Source organism: Gossypium hirsutum, chromosome D07 (genome assembly GCF_007990345.1).
Source record: "Gossypium hirsutum isolate 1008001.06 chromosome D07, Gossypium_hirsutum_v2.1, whole genome shotgun sequence".
Lineage (NCBI taxonomy): Eukaryota > Viridiplantae > Streptophyta > Magnoliopsida > Malvales > Malvaceae > Gossypium > Gossypium hirsutum.
In genome coordinates, this window is record NC_053443.1 from 8,191,130 (window position 1) to 8,210,235 (window position 19,106).

The following is a 19,106-nucleotide window of genomic DNA, read 5'->3' on the forward strand; positions in this document are numbered from 1 at the left end:
CATAACTTCCAACATTTTCAAATATTATGTTTAAAATTTTTATATACTTATTTAACCTTTAAATTTTATTAAAATATATTAAAATTTTTAATTTTAATTTTAAAATTTAAAAAACATATATATCAAATTTAAAATTGAAACATTTTATCTTAAAATTAAAAACTACATAACCAATTTCAAAATTAACATTTAATTTATCTAAAAATACACTTTCAAATTTAAAAATATTTTTTGTATAACCAAAATAATAAACACATATTATTTTTTAAAAAATTACTTACTATTAATATTTTAATTATCCTAAATAATGAACATATATTAAAAAATTATTTTAAATTTAAAAAGCTATATATAAAAATAAAAAATAAAAATATACGTAATCAATTTCGTTTGAAATTTTAAAGTAAAAAGTATGGTATCATATTTAAAAATTTAAAAATAAAATTTTTTAATATTTATATTTTAAAAATATTAATTATTTTTAAATTACTTATACCTTAAATCTTGCCTTTACAAATTCTAACTTAGAGACTTGGTACAACTTTCCTCTGAAATCTTCATTTTACCTTCAACAAAATTCCTAAGTATACCCAATTTTAAGTATCAAAATTAAGACTCTACGAAATCATTTGTCTGTTAGGCTTACAAATTGATGGACTGCCTTAAACTTGAATTTTAGGCTTAAATAGTATGGGTTAGATTTATAAGACACATTCAATAATTAGATATTTCCTTTAAAATTTTTATCAATTTTTTTTTATTCTGGCTATTCTTTTTAATAATACAATTGTATTGCCTTTGCGATCGTTCTACCACTATACTCAACACTTATTAATAGTATTCAAGTAGTTAATTTGAATTAAAATTAGGTTGGGTTTAGATTAAAAGTAACTAGAGCATAACTCAAGTTAATTTAGGGTGAGTTTGTTTCATGCAAAAATGATGTTTTTTTTTTGTATTTCTTGTGTTTTTTTTATGAAAAACAGCTTGGTTAACGGAAAATAAGTCATTTTCTTGTAAAATGACTTACCCTTTTGAAAAGTATAAGTCATTTTTTGAAAAAGAGCTCATTTATAGGTACTTTTATTTTTATATAAAAATTAACTTGAATCCATTCTAATATTATTATATTAATAAGTTGTTTAGTTTTGATTTTCAAAATATTTAAAATATTAATATTAAAGATTATAATTTTCAATATTAATAAAAATACATATTTAATTATTTATATTTAATAATATAATAAATTATTAATATAATTAATATGATTTACTATTTTATTAAATAATTTAATATTAAAACTTTTATTTTTATAATAAAATTTAAAATAATAATTTTGAATATTCTTCATATATTATTGAAAAATATTTATATTAATATTTTAATAATAAATATATATTACAATTATAAATATATTAATAAGAAATGTTTTATAGTATAAAGATTAAAATATATCGTAAATTCATGTACTCTTTATAAATTTAGAATTAGTCAATGTACTTCTATTTTCAAGAATTTAGTCCCTCTACTTTTTATATTTCAAAATTCAGGTCAAATTATAAACCATGCAACTAAAAAAATATGTTATAATGAACTTGAATTTAATAAAATAATTTTAATAATGTCAACTCTAGACTAATCCTTGAGAACAACTAGTTAGAAGAAGAAAACTCGAAGCAAAGGAGTTTCAACTTGCTATTGTAATTCAGATGGAGATTGAGTCAACAAAGTAGATGCTAGAGAAATTCAATTCTAGCAGTGGAAAACTCAATGAAATTTTAGCTGTAGGAAGAAGGACCCCTGGAAAAAGTTTGAATAATAAATTATAGATTTATATTCTATATAATATGCCCAAAATTGTTGAGTGATAAATGATAAATTGATACTCAAATTAAACAATAATTATGTCTCTTGATGAACAATTATATCTCTTGGCGAACAAGTATTGCATATTTTCATTCATTCTGTCTGCTCACTTATATCTATATATTAACTTTTTAACAAAACTCTTCATGAATCGGTTTAAATCTCTTCATTCATTTCCTCTTCTCTGTATAAAACCAAGTTAGGAGATTTCCAAAACACATCATCAAAAACTATTAATATAAAAAATTCCTTGTAAATTCATTCTTTTTGGTGATTGAGAAAGACAAGATTGTGCTCGATTGATTACTGTTGTTGTGCTACTACTGTGATTGTTTATTGTTGTATCTTGGGAGATAGAGTCCAATGTTACTCAAAGTACCGAGGAGAGGTCAAATCTGTCTTAAGGAAACTATTTATGCACGCCTCAACAAAATTCTTATTCTAATTTTCAACTCTATCCGATTACAAGTATTCTGTTGTGTTACTGCTACTGCATTGTATAACATTATTATTGCATATATGATAGTATATTTTTTTTACACTAGGGTATGTTGAGGAAAAAGGTAAAACTATTACTGAAGGTCTTACAGCCTTGGTTAGAGCTACAAATTAAATGAAAATCATGGTGAAAGCTCGAAGAAGCCTACTGTCATCAATGTTGATAGGAAGGTATACTTCAAACCTAAAATCATTTGTCATTATTGTGGTACTCCAGGCCATATCAGGCCAAGATGTTTTAAACGGTTGCATGACTTGAGATGGAAGCGAGTAATGTCAACCCCAGTGCCCACTTGTCCAAGCACTGCACAAAGAAAGAAGCAAAATCTTGTCTAGGGGAAGTAGGATAAAAAATGCTTGCTTGTTGCTCATCATTCCTTAAAGACTATATGGATAAACACGAAGAAGAAATTCAAAATGGATCCAAATTAAAGTTGATGTAATAATTATTATATTTTTATATGGATCCATTCAATTTTTAACTATTCAAAAAATTGATTTAATTATTATATTCTTTTATATGAAAATACATTTCAATTAAAATGGATTCAAATTTGAAATAATTCAAATCTAAAAAAAATTTGGATAATTGTTGGAATTGGACCAAAATGGTCAGTCAGGTCAATTGAATTGAGAATCGGCTGATCGGACTGATTGGACCGAGAACCGATCGATAATACTAATCTGGACAAAAGTTTGAACTGAATTTTGAGTGAACCACTCGGAACATGTTAAATCAGTTGAACCAATTTTTCTTTTTTTAATAATTTTTATTTTTTAAAAAAATTTATAAAATTTATAAAAATTTATTTAATTAAAACCAAACCTAAAAACCAATGAAACCGAAACTGGGATATTCTAACCGGTTCCATGGTTCTGTTTTAAAAAAACATTGAACAATCCCATCCAAATAAGGAACTCAATGAAACCTTTGACCTTGATCACCACCATCCTGATTCCTGCATTTCAATCGGGAGAAGATTCAGCGCCACATAATGAGGCAATAAACAAGTCATATTTATAGTCAAAATTAGCTGCTTATGCACTACTAAAGCATTGTAAATTCTTTGATCTCCAATTCATATTGCTGGCGTTCTACAGTAACTGGAACCACATGGAAATGACATTTTGTGTGTGTTTGGCAACCAAGAATATATCATGCTTTTGACTTCCTTGTATAGCCTCAATATTCTCCAACACCAATTTCCCACGTCTTCCTCTATGCTGCTGGCATAATACATATACTTTGACTGAGTATCTACTGACAAAAACACTGAAACCAAAAACACAAATAGGGACTGAATCAAACCCATTTCCCGTAACACCACCGACTTTCATTTCAATAAGTAAACTGGAGAAAATTTGGCCATTCCTAAAGCAGTTGAGTAAATTCAATGCATCAAATTTGTGTCTGCACGTGTACTTCTCAAAAAGTTGTTCATTGAGTATATATATATATATGTGTGTTAAATCTTTCCCTCGGCCGTGACTTGTAGATTCAGACCCAAAAGTTCTTCAGCAAATATTATATTTTGTCATATAGTCATGTTATCCTATACAAATTCTAGTAAAGGCGATGCTGAGCAGCTTAGAAGAGGAACTTGGTCTGCTGAGGAAGACTCTCTCCTAATTCATTATATTGGTCGCCATGGCGAAGGCCACTGGAATTTGCTTGCAAAACGAGCAGGTAACTTAAACTTAGAATCATCATGAGGTGTATTGTAGTGATTGATTATCTTATCATTTAATAATAGGGTTGGGGTTTCGATTCTCACTCATGAGAATTGAGTACATTTAATTGTCAGCTGTTTAACTCTTTGAAAGCATCTGTAACCACAACGAGGGGTTAATCACTGTTTTCGATAGTGGATAACCTGATTACGACAAAAAAAAAAAAACTTAAACACAAAATCACCATTCACCTGTCAGATGAAAATAAAATCAACTAAGTTGAACTATATATGTGTGTGTCTTAATAACAAATTTCTGGTTTTGTGTGATAGGGTTGAGGAGAACTGGAAAGAGTTGCAGGCTGAGATGGCTAAATTATCTGAAATCAGATGTTAAGCATGGAAACCTTACTCCACAAGAGGAGTGTTTGATTCTTCAACTCCATTCCAAGTGGGGTAACAGGTAATAACTTCTTTTACCATTTCCCATTCTGCTATTTAGTTGACATTATATGATATTGATTTGTAGGTGGTCAAAGATTGCAAAATATTTACCAGGAAGAACAGACAATGAGATAAAAAACTACTGGAGAACCCGTGTTAATAAACATGCACGTCATCTAAAGATTGATGCTAATAGCACACCATTTCAACATGTTATTCGATGTTGTAATTGGATGCCAAGACTGCTTCCAGAAATGGAATCACTAAACCAAACTTCTCAGCATGATCAAGAATTAATGACAATGGAACAAGTGCCAGTACAGGAGCAGATTTCAGGATCTACGGATATCATGTCAACTATATCCCAAGTTGCAGAGTATCAAACAAGTCCTTTTAGCATCATTAGTAACAATGATGACTACGCACTTGCAAAGAATTGCTATCATGATGATAATATTGATAAAAATTGTTGCTATTACAACTTGGCATCCACATCAGCATTTGAGGATTTTCCATACCTGGTTGGCGACTGCCACAAGCCAGATTATAATTGTGTTAATGATGGTTTTGCAGATGGTCTATGGAGCATGGGGGAACAATGACAACTTAGGGACTTGCATTGAAGGGGAACCCAGCCATGTTTTTTTTATATATAATTTTTCAGCAGCTAAAAGTATCTATTTTGCATTTTGGTCCCAAACTTCTCAGCATAAAACATACTAGTCTACCTCATATTTTCATTGCTTTTCAGTAGCTTCATATTTGTTTCATTTCTCTCTAACAATCCCATTGGCTTGATAATCACATAACCTCCCTTGTTGCATGCTTACCATCTTTGCTTAAGATCTTGGTTGTATCATGCAGTTTCATATTGTTTTTCTTAGTGAACTCACAATTTTTCTCTATTTTCTGGTTTGTCCAAGGAAAAGGTGAATCTAGATCGATGTGAGATAACTTCATGAGTACATGCATAGCCAATCGTTTGAGGTTTTCTTTTTTATGTATCATTGGTTAGATATATGCATTTCTTCAAAAAATAGGAATAGGAAAGAATATATATGTACTAAAACAATAACTTTAATGGAGTTAAATGACTAGTATGCATTTTGATTATAAATTTTTTCCTTAGTTTTGAAGAGCTTTATTTCATAATTTTCATAATTATTTCATAATTTTCATAATTTTGAGAACTAATATCTTTTATTTATGATTTTTTTTTATTTTTTATTTTTAAAATTATTTATTGACATGTCATATTAAATAAAATAATGTTACATTAGTAATGAAGGGTTGTGTAACACCCCTTACCCAAGACCGTTGCCGGAGTCGAGCATGAGGCGTTACTTGACTTAACTTAAAAGTTCGGAGCATAAAATTTTACTTTTGAAATTAATTTCACTATTCACAACAAAGCTGTCTCCTGCGCAGCAGTTACTAAATTAATTATAACTCGAGCTACGAAACTCGAAATTTAGATCCGTAAATTTTTCCTGAAACTAGACTCATATATCTTTTTACCATAAATTTTTCAGAATTTTGGTTCTGCCAATTATTACAGTTTATTAGTTAAAGTCTCCCCTGTTTCACTAATCAACTGTCCTGACCTCTCGTCACTAAAATTTAATTATCTCATTGTACAGACTTCATATGGTGTTCTCACTTGTTTCTACAGAAAATAGGCTCAATAAGGAATCTATAAATATAAATTAAAACTTACAACTATTTTTATACAATTTTTAATGATTTTCAAAAGTCAGAACAGGAGATTCCGAAAACCACTTTGACCTTGTCTAACTAAAATGCAAATATCTCAGAATACATAATTCCTTTGTCTACACTGTTATTTTTCTATGAAAATAGACTCAATAAGATTTAATTCTATATCTCATCCACCCTCTAATTCATTTTCTGCTATCCTTGGTGATTTTTCAAAATCACGTCACTACTGCTGGCTCAAAACTGATTCACTACCAATTTTTACTTTTTCACGATTTCTATGCATAATTTATCACCTAGACATTTATAACAACAAGCACCTTCATACTTAGCCATTTTAATAACTATTCATCATCAAATATTTGCATATCATCTTTTAGTCATAATTTAAGAATATACAATCTAAATGACTAAGTTCTTATACATGCCATAGCTCGAAACATTTATCGTCTTAAAATACCAAGTTGTGGTGGTTGATAGTGTGACCGCTCTCCGACGTCTTCAAGATCCTGACTATGCTTGATAATACCATATGAAAGAAAAGAAATAAAAAAAGTAAGCATAAAGCTTAGTAAGTTTACAAGTAAATAAATAACAACATTTAACACAAATAATGATATGCAAGTATCATGTTCTTAAGTTTCCTCTTTACTTACTCTCATTTACTTGTTTATTTACTTACCTATTTAGATAGCTTAAGATTACAACTTACTCTTCTCTTGTTGAAATATTGGTTCTCACTGATATCATAACATATTCTTAACTTTTATAACTCACATGAAGTTGCTAATTATACTTTTACTCGAACTTCCATAGAACATAATCTGTTTTCTAGCCCATTGAGCCACATTAGAATAATAAGGATACTTGAGTCTCTTTTCTGATAATAACATGCCAAAGTCATGTCCCAGACATGGTCTTACATGGGATGTTTCTTGTACTGCCAATGCCATATCCCAAATATGGTCTTACATGGGAGTTCTCATATCGGTGCCCATGCCATATCCCAGATATGGTCTTACATGGGAGTTCTCATATCGGTGCCCATGCCATGTCCCAGACATGGTCTTACGGGGGACCTCTCATCTCGGTGCCAACACCATGTCCCAGACATGGTCTTACATGGAACCTCTCATAACCTCGATGATGCCAATGCCATGTCCCAGACATGGTCTTACATGGGATCTCTTTACCCAAATGTTATTACATTTGTATCCAATACACTCCTAATGTTTCAACGGGGCTTTTATCACTTATTCTCTGTCATCTCATACTTAAGTCAACATTAAATAATTTCATGAAATAAATACATAATTGCTGGAAAATAGCAGCATTAATAGTAATTATTGAATATTGCATTTATTTACCGTAAACTTACCTCGGTACAAAAATGTGATCAAATCTAACACTTTAGTCCTCAATCTTTTTCTTTCCCCGATCTAGCTCCGGATTTCGTTATTCTTGATCTATAATAACAAATTTAGCCTATTTAATACTCACATTCATCAAAATAGTCATTGACTCAATTTTGGAAAAATTATAGTTTTGCCCCTAAACTTTTTCACATTTACACTTTTGCCCCAAAGCTCGGAAATTAAACTTCATCTCTTATTCTTATGTTTTATAACATGCTTAACATTTTTCCCTTCTATGACAACATCAAATTCTTACTCTAACACTTACTTATGAACGTTAGGTATTTTTGCCGATTATGTCAATATACTCATTTTCACTTAAAATCGACTAGCAAAAGTTGTTTAACATAATTCCTAACTTCATATTCTACCATAAAACATCAAGATAAACATATTTCACCTATGAGTATTTTTTCAAATATGGACCCTAGGTTAAATTATTGCTAAAATAAGCTAAATTAAGTTACCGGGATTCCAAAAACGTAAAGAACATTAAAAACGGGGCTTGGAATAACTTACTATGAGCTTGAGAAAGTGAAGAAACCCTAGCTATGGCTTCCTTCAAGTTTTGGCAGCAAGCAAGGATGATGAACACAATTTTTACATCTTTTCCCCTTTTAATTCTATTTATTTACTAAGTGACTAAAATGCCCTTAAAAAATCCTATTTCACTTATCTCATGTCTATTTTTGTCCATTACTAACTAATGGTATAATTACCATATAAGGACTCCTAATTTATAGTTCCATAACAATTAAATACATTTAATGTATAAAACTCAACTTTTTTCACTTTTTACAATTTAGTCCTTTTGACTAAATTGAGTGCCCGAACGTCAAAATTTTTGAACGAAATTTTTACGAAATCTTTCTGTGAAATTGTAGGCCATAAAAATATAGTAAAAATAAATTTTTCCTCATCGGTTTTGTGGTCCCGAAACCACTATTCTGACTAGGCCCTAAATCGGGATATTACAGGTTGCGGGTCAATTTACTCGAAATAAAATAGTAGAAATAAATTAAATAAAGATATAAATAAACATTTAATGACACGATTTAAATAAGAGACAATTTTATTCATTCATATAATATTTTACCCATTTAAACAATATTTCATCCATGAGAATTCAAAGTTTAGTCTTGTTGTTGGCTAGTTTTGATTCTTTTTTCATTCCTTTAATCAAAAAAATGAAAATTAATTTAGTAATATTTAAAAAATTTCAAATGTTAAAAAACTCATAAACAATTTTTTTGAATAAAAAATTATTTAAAATACCTTCAACATTCAAAAATCTTTTTTAGTACTCCATCCCAAGACCATTCAAAATTCATAAAAAAATAAAAATATTCAAAAATTATCTCATCTACAACATTAAACTAAGTAGTTAACTATCTTAAGTTCTAAAAAAAATAAAATTAAACCACACTCAATTATACATGAATTTTGAAAATAAGTTTTTTAAAAGTTTTTATTATGTAATAAATACCTTACAATACAATTATAAATATAAATTCAAACAACTATAAAACAAAATCTAATTAATACAAAGTATAGCAGATGAAGAATCGATAAGATTTATCCTTGGCAAATACATATGTTGTGACTGAATATCCACATCATAATTACGTGTGGTTTAATGTTGCAAATTTAATTCAATTTAGTTTAATTATTTAGTTTAAGGAAAACCATTCCACCAGTTTATGAAATTTTTTAAACTCTACAAGCGAGTTACAAATATGACATGTGTTCTATTGAGTATAGTAAAAAATTAATATATGAACAACTAATTACTTTTAGTTTAATGTTGTAAATTTAATTCAAGAACTATCTTGTCAAAACTCAATATCAATCTTTCACTATTTTTGTTTTTATTTTATAATTAAAAATAATGAATTGATTTAATTTTTATTTATTATTACATTTTTAATCTTATTTTTTTACCAATTTTAGTCCTACAATTAATATAAAATAAAAAATGAGTTGCAAAAAAATTTAAAAAAAGAAAAAAAGTAGTGTGTTGCTTAACATAATGGAGGGGGCACAAATTGGGCATAGGGTGGGAGTAGAAGATTTTCGTTCACTAGTACCCAAGCCTAATGTATCGATACATTGAAACTCATTAATAAAAAAACTTTCTAAAAGGGTAAAGTATTGATACCCTACCTTAAGGTATCAATATCTAACTCCATGTATTAATACTTAAACCTTAAGTATCAGTACATTGAAATTTAGTAGCCAATTTTTTAAAAGAAGGGCAACGTGTTGATACCTACCCATGAGGTTGGTACTTACCTTGGAGGTATTAATACCTAGTCAATTCCAATGGCTATTTTTATGCTAGGTATCAATAATACCTTTTTAGATACTAATACATATGCTAGCAGATTATCATTAATGAGTAGATTTAATGCTTTCAACCGTTAGAAATTTCTTCTAACAGCTTCAAACAACTACAAATCAATGAGAGTGTATAAATAGGGTTCAAAAACACTCCAATGATGATGAGAAACAATCTTATAAAGATCAAAGAGCAAAAAATCCAATCTCTCATTTGTCATTCTCATCTTTCTTTCAAAAATACTTGTTGGGTTTGTTTGTTTTTCATTATACAAGTGCTTAATTGTATTTGTGAGTTCTTAAACTTTGTATATTCACCTTTGAGAGGTTTCATTTGTTTCATATTCTTATTTATCTTATTTGAGAGTTTAAATAAGGTTTTTGAGTAGAAAACCTTGAGGGGAATTGTGGTGCTATATTACCAAATTAAAAGATAAAGTTTGTAAAAGTTATACTTTATCCTTGAAAAATTCTTAGCTGAGGGATGCTAAGGTAGTGAAAGTAGGCAATTGAGGACGAACCACTCTAAAATCATTGTGCAAAGTTTTTGAGCTTGTTTTTTTCTTTAGTTTTTTTAACACCAATTCGCCCAATTCTTAATGTATTTTGAGGATAACAATTATTATTTATATTTTTTTGTCCAAAAGTTAAAACAAGCATGTAGAGCTAGCAAACTAGGGCCAGGTCCAAAAGCCCATCCAAGCCTGAGACTAATTTGAGCCTAAGCTCATAACAATCCGATAACTAAAACAAGCTATCTTCTTGAAGGATTTTAAGTGACCTAATAGTTCTTGCATGAATTACTTGTTCCTCATAATCCCACTAAAAATGAATATGTTAAAATTACCAACTATAGTTATGTTTTTCCCACAAAAATTCCTTTGTTATGCCACTTTCTCGTAGTTTAACGTAGGTAATCAATAGGTCATTATTTTTTGTACCATTAACTTTAACATGTTTAAATTATTGATTGTCTTTCGCATACAAAACTCTTTTCTTATGCTATTTTCTCATAGATGATCAATGAGTAATGTCTCCTTATTCCATTTGCTTAACATGCAAATCATTAACAACATAATAGTAATGAATACTGAATAATATGTGTATATTATTATGAAATAAAAAAATTAGATAAAATTAAAACACCTAGGGCACTAAAGCTTCAATCACTTACTTTGGGTGGATGATAAGACCAAAATTAATGAAAAAAGTGGCAAGGTTCAGTTAACAAAATTGATTCTAGTAGTTGAGAAAGTCTAGAAATAAATGCACCTCACCACCCAAATGCATCAAGTCTAGGCTAAATTGTTCCTATACACCTCAACAGCCATGGATGGCGAGGTTAAATAATATTTAAAAAAAATACTTTCTGAGAATTACTTTTCCAAAAACTTTATTTTGGAAAAAAAAATTCGTATTGATCAAACTTATTTACATGTTAATTTAGTATAATATTATATTAATAATTAAATAGCATCCACGTATTTTGAAATATTTTATTTATTATTTTTAAATATAAAAAATAAAAATAATGTTAATGATTAAATAGTAAGTACCTGACTTGTGTGAAAATATCGATTTTTTTTTTATTTTGAAAAACAAACTTGGTACTATTTATTTAAGAAATCAATCCAACAAAATAAAATAATGACAATAATATGAAAATATACATTAAACAATATGATTTAATATTTTTTTTAAAAAGTACCCTCTCTCACCTTGTCTATTTGTTCTTTTTAATGGTATCGATGTAGAGGTGCAAAATGGGGCGAGAAAGAACTTGCTAAGGATGGTCTTAGCATATCTCATCTATTCTTCGTTGATGATTTAGTTTTATTTATTGAATCTTCTGTTTGACTAGATGAAGGTTGTTAAGAGAGTGTTGAATGATTTTTGTGGCAGATCTAGACATTGGATTCGTGTACTTAAGATGCACATTTTCTTCTTCAAGAATGTGCCCCTTATCTCTAAGAGGATCTCTCAGTTGTGGTCTTGAATTTTCTCATGTTAATGATTTGGGAAAGTGTCTAAGGATTCTTTTATTACACCAACATGTCATGAAGGATACATGTCAGCATCTTGTTCAGAACATGAGACAGAAGTTGACATGCTGGAAGGCGAAAACTCTCTCTTTAGTAGACAGAATCACGCTTACCAAGGCAATCTTGGCGGCAATTCTAGTTTACTTGATGCAATCTATAGGAGAAAACATCTTTCATTTCATATAGGGATACACTGAAAAAAAACGAATGGGATGATCTTTGTAAACATCCCAATCAATGCGAACTTATTTTTGAACCATTGTATGACTAAAAAAGATCTATCAAGTTTATTGGAAGTTCAATTTCGGGTTGGATTTCTTAAGCTAAGTTGCTCCGAGAAGTTAAATTAAGAGGTTTCCCATAATAATGATTATGAATTAAAATTATTAAATTAGTGAGAATTTGTAAATTGGAGATTAAGGCCTATAGACTGAATTGTAAGGTTGGCAATATTAGTGAGGTTAATGTGAGAAAACTAGAAAATAGCACTTAGAAGAGGGGAGGTCTTTAATTAGTCAATAACCTAAGCCCCTCATAGAAAAAAAATCACATTTTGAATTAGTTGTTGGAGGGAATGGTTGAGTACATTTTTGCAAGAGTAGCTTTCCAAATATTTCTAAAATTCTCTCAAGTTTGATTTTCTTTCAATCAACTTTTATTTGGTAAGTTCGCTTTTCATTAAATCCTTTCATTACAAGATTTCATAAATAAGAATTTCAACATTTTTCGATTTCTTTGTTCAATATTTTCCAGCAAGGTGACATGTTTTCTAATCTTAATCTATGATTTCTAAACAATAGAAGATGATATTTGATTTTTCTCCATTTTTTCCTATTTTTTAGCAATTTTCAAAATAGCATGACAAAGATTTGATTTAATGTTTTTCTGATGTTCTTGAGTTAGATTCTTGTTAGTTTTATGTTTAGAGTGGAATGAGAAGGCAGAAATTAAGGTCTGTTCTTAATTTTAATAGAGCTGTATTGAGATTTCATTGTTGGGTGCTTAAGTTGTTCTAGAGAGAGTGTATGTAAGAACTTGAATTGTTGGTGGATTTTGATTAATTTTAATTTTAAAGGTTTTTCAAGTTTGAATGGATTTGTTTAGAGTTCTCTTGAGTTTGAGTTAGAAGTCGTAAAGCTCTCACTATATTAAATTTCATCTCATTGATAGTTATAACTGATTTTAATGCTTGATTATGTTTTTTTAACTTTATTTCATTGTTTAAATTGACTATTGTAGCAAAAGAAGTGGTTGAATCCTCCGAGGCTATGGAGAAGAAGAACATAACTAAAATGTGATGCTTTTAGTTTGTGTTAACTTGACTTATTTTTATAATATAGATTCAATCAAGTAATTTAGCATCGTTTTATTGGTGATGAGTTTTTTATTATATGTGTTATTGATGCATAATCTATTTTATGTCATATACGTGTTTATTGTGAGTTGAGATGATTTTACGAAAAAAAAAAAGAACATGAGCTTGTTTTGTATTGGAATTGATGCAATAATTAAGTGACTAAAATTTAATGAGATATGATCATGATGACATATTTGTTGCTCTGATAATATGTTTCATTGTTAAACAATGTTAGAAATGGTTCAGGTATGTCATATAATTTGTTTTGTGATGAGGAAGATTTGGGGCTTGTGTGCATTCTATTGGTGCTTGTGTGCGCTTACATTTGACACTTGTGTACATTTTTGGAGTGTTAGGAGAAGTCATGTTTTTACACGCATTAGTACATTTATGCCCCTTGGTGTTTGTGCGCATTTTGTGGAGTGTTTGGGGATTAATTCAAGTATCCATTCTTGATCTATAATTGGTTAATAGAGGCTTAATTTAATGATAATTATTATGATAATGATGTTTGTTAAATGAATTTGATGATTGCTATAATGTGTGGAAAAGAGATATGTAATATCGAGATTTCGCGATATATATTTTGAACATGTTAATTGTTTTGAATTGTGTACTTGGAATTATAAAAAAAGTAATGATGGATGTTGTAATGAACCTAGAAAATGTGTCCAATCACTGATTTATTGTTGTGGTAGCATTCGCTATTGATTAATGATTTTATATTAGGAGATTGGTTATTTAGTACCACTAAGATTTATAATGCTTAATGTGAGGATTGTTTGTTTCGCGCATAAGTCTTAGAAGTGAATTCAAGTAGTGGTTAGTCAATTGCAACATTCGAGCTCTCGAGTCTTAGCTATATCAGTTGATTTTTTGTAATTCATTTCTTTGAATTAGTTTTGGGCATGTCTCTAGGTCACGGGGGGAACTTTCATGTCTTGAATACATTTCTTTACCGTTTTGATATATTTGATATATTGAGTATGTTCGGTATGTTTCTGTATTTCTTGGTATTTTTGATATATTGAGTATGTTATGTTATTGTATATCTTGATATTTTTTTTATATATTTGATATATTGAGCATTTCTTTAGATTTTGAAAGTGAACTTATTTGATGAGTGCATGGTTTATACTTTATATTTTGCTTGACTAATGAACTTTTGATATATTGTGTTAATGATTGTGTACTTGCATGTTTTATACTTGATTTAGTAGAGGGATTAATCACAAAATTTAACCTTTCTGTACAATAAATTATTTAATTTTATAGTCTACAACTGTAAAAAATAAATAAATGTTATACAATAAAAAATATAAAGGTATAAACTATTTCTCATTATTACTGAATAACACATAAAATAACAAATACAAAACAAAATATAAACACCAACAACATCTAAATTAGAGTTAATTGCACCAGACATCTTCAAATCATCATTCTTAAATTGTTTCTTAAACTTCAAAATATTTTAATTACATTCCCAAACTATTAATGTTATATCAATTAGATCCTTAATTTTGTTATTAAAATTGTTAATTTAATCATTAAATGATACTTCAAATCATACCTAACTAAATTTAAAATGATAACTTTAAAGAAAAATATAACATTTTTGCATAATTTTCAAAAGCAAAAACTAAAAATAAAGTATAACTGAAAAAAAAAAAGAGAAAGAGTGAAAGACAAAGTTTCTATAAAAGTTTTGAAAACCTCAAAACTAAGTTATTAAAAACATCTATTTTTACAATATTCATTTTCTTTAAAATTTTTATTTTAAATTACATCACATAAGATCTGACTTGTCATTTAACAGTTAAATTAACAATGTTAGTAATGTAAAGGTCTAATTGATATAACCTTGATAGTTTAGGGATATAATTAGAATGATTTGAAGTTTAAGGATCAATTTAGAATGAGCTCATAGTTTGGGAATGTTTGTTACAATTAACTCTCTAAATTACATAAATTTAAGTTCTATAATTTTTTTTTGTTAAATTAAAATTTTTAAATGTTCTATTATGCCAATAAAATTAGGTTTTAAAAAATTTAACGACCCACTGTGCAGTCTCCTTACACAGCCCCGCCGTCAAACAAGCCTCTCAGCAGCCCTTTCTTCCTCTTCTTCTCCTCCCCTTCTCCCCTTCTCCGGTCCCTGAGCAGGCCAGGCCAGTAATTCAAATAAGGTAACTTTAAACTTAACTTGAAGATTGCTTTCTACTTGAGACATTAGATTTTGAGTTATCTGCTTCACTCTGCTAGATTTGATTCTCTGTTTTCGCTCCTACTGCATGTTACTCTGTCTCATCTATACGTTCCCTGATTACTCTGTCTCATCAAGTATAAACTGTTGGTTCAACAATTGTGATAGCTAATTTGTAATGACATTCTCTTGCAGATCTTGAGGATGTATACATCAATGAAGAAGATCCACAAGGATAAGGATGTTGAACCAACTGAATTTGAGGAGTCGGTTGCCCAGGTTTTAAAACGCTCTTTTGTTTGTTTGTTTGTTGCACTTGGAAAGTTGATAGAATTTCTGGGTATGATTTCATTATGCCTCTTTGTAACAGGCATTCTTCGATTTGGAGAATACCAACCAGGACCTGAAAAGTGACCTCAAAGATCTCTACATTAATTCAGCAGTGTAAGAAAATGATTCACTGGGATTCTTAATAATGTCACATATGTATTTTTCCATTATATGATTGATATAAATCTGTTCACTTGCAGCCAAATTGATGTTTCCGGGAGCCGGAAAGCTGTTGTTATCCATGTTCCCTACAGATTAAGGAAAGCTTTTCGCAAGGTTCATGTTAAGCTTGTGAGGGAACTTGAAAAGAAGTTCAGTGGCAAGGTATGATAAAGACTAATCAGATATTCCTTCATCCTTTCTACAATGAGGGATCGAGGTTTTGTTCCAAGTTCAATAACAATTTAGCTCAATGGTTTTACTGTGTTACATAAATTTCAGTTTGTACTTGTGGTGGTGATTTATTGATTATCAAGTGGTTTGATTGATAAGTACATGCTCTTGGTGTTAAGCTTTAATGTAGTTTATCCATATATGATAGGATGTGATTCTCATTGCCACTCGGAGGATACTGAGGCCTCCAAAGAAAGGTTCTGCTGTTCAGAGGCCGCGTAGCCGCACATTGACCGCTGTACATGAGGCAATGCTAGAAGATATCGTCTTACCTGCTGAGATTGTTGGAAAGCGTACTAGATATAGAATCGATGGATCAAAGATAATGAAGGTAGAACCTCCAATGTCATACTACTTAGTAACACTACAATTAGGTTCTAAGTGTTGATGAAAAAGCAATGTGATGTCGAAAAACTAAACATATATTAGGAGGCTTGTTATGATTGTAGTCATCTTTCCTAGTTCATACATCAATTGCTTTTTTCAAAGGGCATTTTTCATACAATCTTTGCCTTTTTGGCAGGTCTTTTTGGACCCAAAGGAAAGGAACAACACTGAGTATAAGCTCGAGACGTTTTCTGCGGTTTACCGGAAGCTTGCTGGAAAGGATGTTGTGTTTGAGTTCCCAGTTACAGAGGCATAGATAAGTATTTTGTGTGTGTGTGTGTGTGTGTTTTAAGTGTTTTGACACCTTTCTGTCCTGGAAACTGCTTTTTATGGAGGTATTTAAAATTTTGAGATTTAGGAGTTGTTAAGGAAGCAGAGAAATGATGGATGGATTTGTTTAGATTATGTGGTATTGCTTCTAATGGTGTAAGATTGAGTTTTAGAAATGTTTGGTTAATTTGGTTCGCATCAGCTTTGTTATTGAAGCGAAGGGACAAGATACATGGAATTAGGTAAACAAGATTACTCTGAGTTGAGCTTGACTTAAAATTCAGAGCTCGATACTCTGGTTGAGCTTAATCAAATATCTATTTTTAAGCTTGAGCTTGAATCAAGTTCAATGGAATTAAGTTCGATTACTAATTTTTATACTCAAGCTCTAATTCGATCTTGAGTTGAGTTCGATATTTAAGTTTAGGGTCAATGACATATTAGGGGTAATAATATAAAAAAATATGAAAAGTTAGATAAGATTATGAGTTGTTGAAATTGAATATTATTAAGTTCGAATTTGACTCAATTGGTAGCTTGAGCTTGAATTATCAAATCGAGTTCAATTTATTTTATGACGAACTGCTTGCAAGTATCATTGTATTGAACAGTCATAGGTTTTTTACGTGAAACCGACTTCATATCTTCAAATTACGTTTGTTTAAGGTAATTTTGATTCTAATCAATCTGATATGGTGTAAATTGTTATCTATTAATTAGAAGATTTTCGTTAAATTAAATTATTTATACTATATTTTAAATGATTTCATCCGTCACTCTTCTAAAAAATATTAACACACCACACATTTCAAGGTAACTATAATGTAAATGTTTTCCTTATATATTTTAATATAAAATCAATAAAAATTAAAAACTCACTGAGGTTTTAATCTAATACCATAGTATCTCAATTTTTGGCTTATCGATTTTTACGTAAGCATTTAATAAATATATTTTTAGCATATAATTTTCATCTGCATAGTGAGTTGGTCATAATTGCGTAAATATTAATAAAATTATTTGTTAGAGTTGTGTGACTCAAATTCTAAGAGATTGCTTGCAAGTTAATTTAAACAAAATATATCTTCTTTTTAAAAGATTTAGTATTTATGAGTATAATATATTTAGCATTTATTAGCATAATATATTTGACATTAATTAGAATTAGGTTTTTTCAACTTATAAATAGATGTAGTCGAAACTCCTTTTATAATCATTCGAATTTGACATAGTGAATTTTCTTCTCCTCTGCCCGTGGTTTTTTTTTCCTGAAAGAGTTTCCACGTAAAAATCTGTGTGTTCTTTATTTTTATTTTTTTTCTTTGCAATATATTGTCATTATAGACATTCTATTTTTACAAATTGGTATCCAAGTTTCCGGGTTGTTCATCTTAATCACAGTAATGACATCTTTGAAGTATGAAATTTCACTGTTGGATCGCAACACCAGATTTGCATTGTGGCAGATAAAGATGCAGACAGTTCTTGCACAGATGGACTTAGAGGAAGACCTGCTAGGGGTAGATAAGATGCCTTTGACATTGACGGAGGAAGAGAAGAAGCGCAAGGATCGAAAGGCGTTAACACAGTTACATCTACATTTGTCTAACGAAATTTTGCAGGATGTAATGAAGGAGAAGACCGTCGCTAGATTATGGAAGAGGTTGGAACAAATATGTATGTCTAAAACTCTAATCAGTAAGCTGCATATGAAGCAACGTCTTTATGCTCATCATTTGGAGGAAGGTGCATCTGTGCATGAACACTTAACAATGTTTAAAAAAATTCTCTCATACTTGGAGGCCATGGAGGTTCAGTATGATAAGGAAGATCTAGGGTTGATTCTACTTTGTTCGTTGCCCTCGTCTTATTCAACCTTTAGAGACACGATTTTATATAGCTGCGGGTCTCTCACAGTTGATGAGGTTTATGATTCTTTGACCTCATATGATAAGATAAAGCATCTCGTGGTTAAAATCGACTCTCAAGGAGAGGCTCTCATTGTTCGTGGAAGATAAGATCGGAATGCTGATGATGATCGTGGAAGTACACAAGAATAGAATCCTTGCAGTAAATCTAAAGGTAGATCGAAGTCTTCAAATAGAGGTAAAACTTATAACTTCTGTAAGAAGAAAGGACATATTAAATCTGAGTGCTATAAGCTACAGAATAAGA

The 19,106-nt window shown here is 29.7% G+C and overlaps 2 protein-coding genes across 2 annotated transcripts; both read left to right on the forward strand.

Annotated features, from left to right (window-relative positions):
- Positions 1–3,811: 3,811 nt before the first annotated feature.
- LOC107956552 (transcription factor MYB62) lies at positions 3,812–5,578 on the forward strand. The gene is made up of 3 exons (XM_016892171.2): positions 3,812–4,051; positions 4,368–4,497; positions 4,564–5,578. Exons 1-3 carry the CDS (start codon positions 3,910–3,912, stop codon positions 5,078–5,080), a joined length of 789 nt encoding a protein of 262 aa, XP_016747660.1. The 5' UTR covers positions 3,812–3,909; the 3' UTR covers positions 5,081–5,578.
- A 9,497-nt stretch (positions 5,579–15,075) lies between these two features.
- Positions 15,076–17,261, forward strand: LOC107953500 (40S ribosomal protein S7). Its single transcript, XM_016888824.2, has 6 exons — positions 15,076–15,534; positions 15,747–15,830; positions 15,922–15,995; positions 16,082–16,205; positions 16,423–16,605; positions 16,798–17,261. Exons 2-6 carry the CDS (start codon positions 15,756–15,758, stop codon positions 16,915–16,917), a joined length of 576 nt encoding a protein of 191 aa, XP_016744313.1. The 5' UTR covers positions 15,076–15,534; positions 15,747–15,755; the 3' UTR covers positions 16,918–17,261.
- The last annotated feature ends 1,845 nt before the right edge of the window (positions 17,262–19,106 follow it).

Excerpts from the sequence above, each read along its gene's own strand:
- LOC107956552 (XM_016892171.2), top strand. The coding sequence starts at position 3,910 with ATGTTATCCTATACAAATTCTAGTAAAGGCGATGCTGAGCAGCTTAGA. Across the intron at positions 4,052-4,367 it reads TTTGCTTGCAAAACGAGCAG|GGTTGAGGAGAACTGGAAAG; the intron begins GTAACTTAAACT and ends TTTGTGTGATAG. Across the intron at positions 4,498-4,563 it reads CATTCCAAGTGGGGTAACAG|GTGGTCAAAGATTGCAAAAT; the intron begins GTAATAACTTCT and ends ATTGATTTGTAG.
- LOC107953500 (XM_016888824.2), top strand. The coding sequence starts at position 15,756 with ATGTATACATCAATGAAGAAGATCCACAAGGATAAGGATGTTGAACCA. Across the intron at positions 15,831-15,921 it reads TTGAGGAGTCGGTTGCCCAG|GCATTCTTCGATTTGGAGAA; the intron begins GTTTTAAAACGC and ends TCTTTGTAACAG. Across the intron at positions 15,996-16,081 it reads CTCTACATTAATTCAGCAGT|CCAAATTGATGTTTCCGGGA; the intron begins GTAAGAAAATGA and ends GTTCACTTGCAG.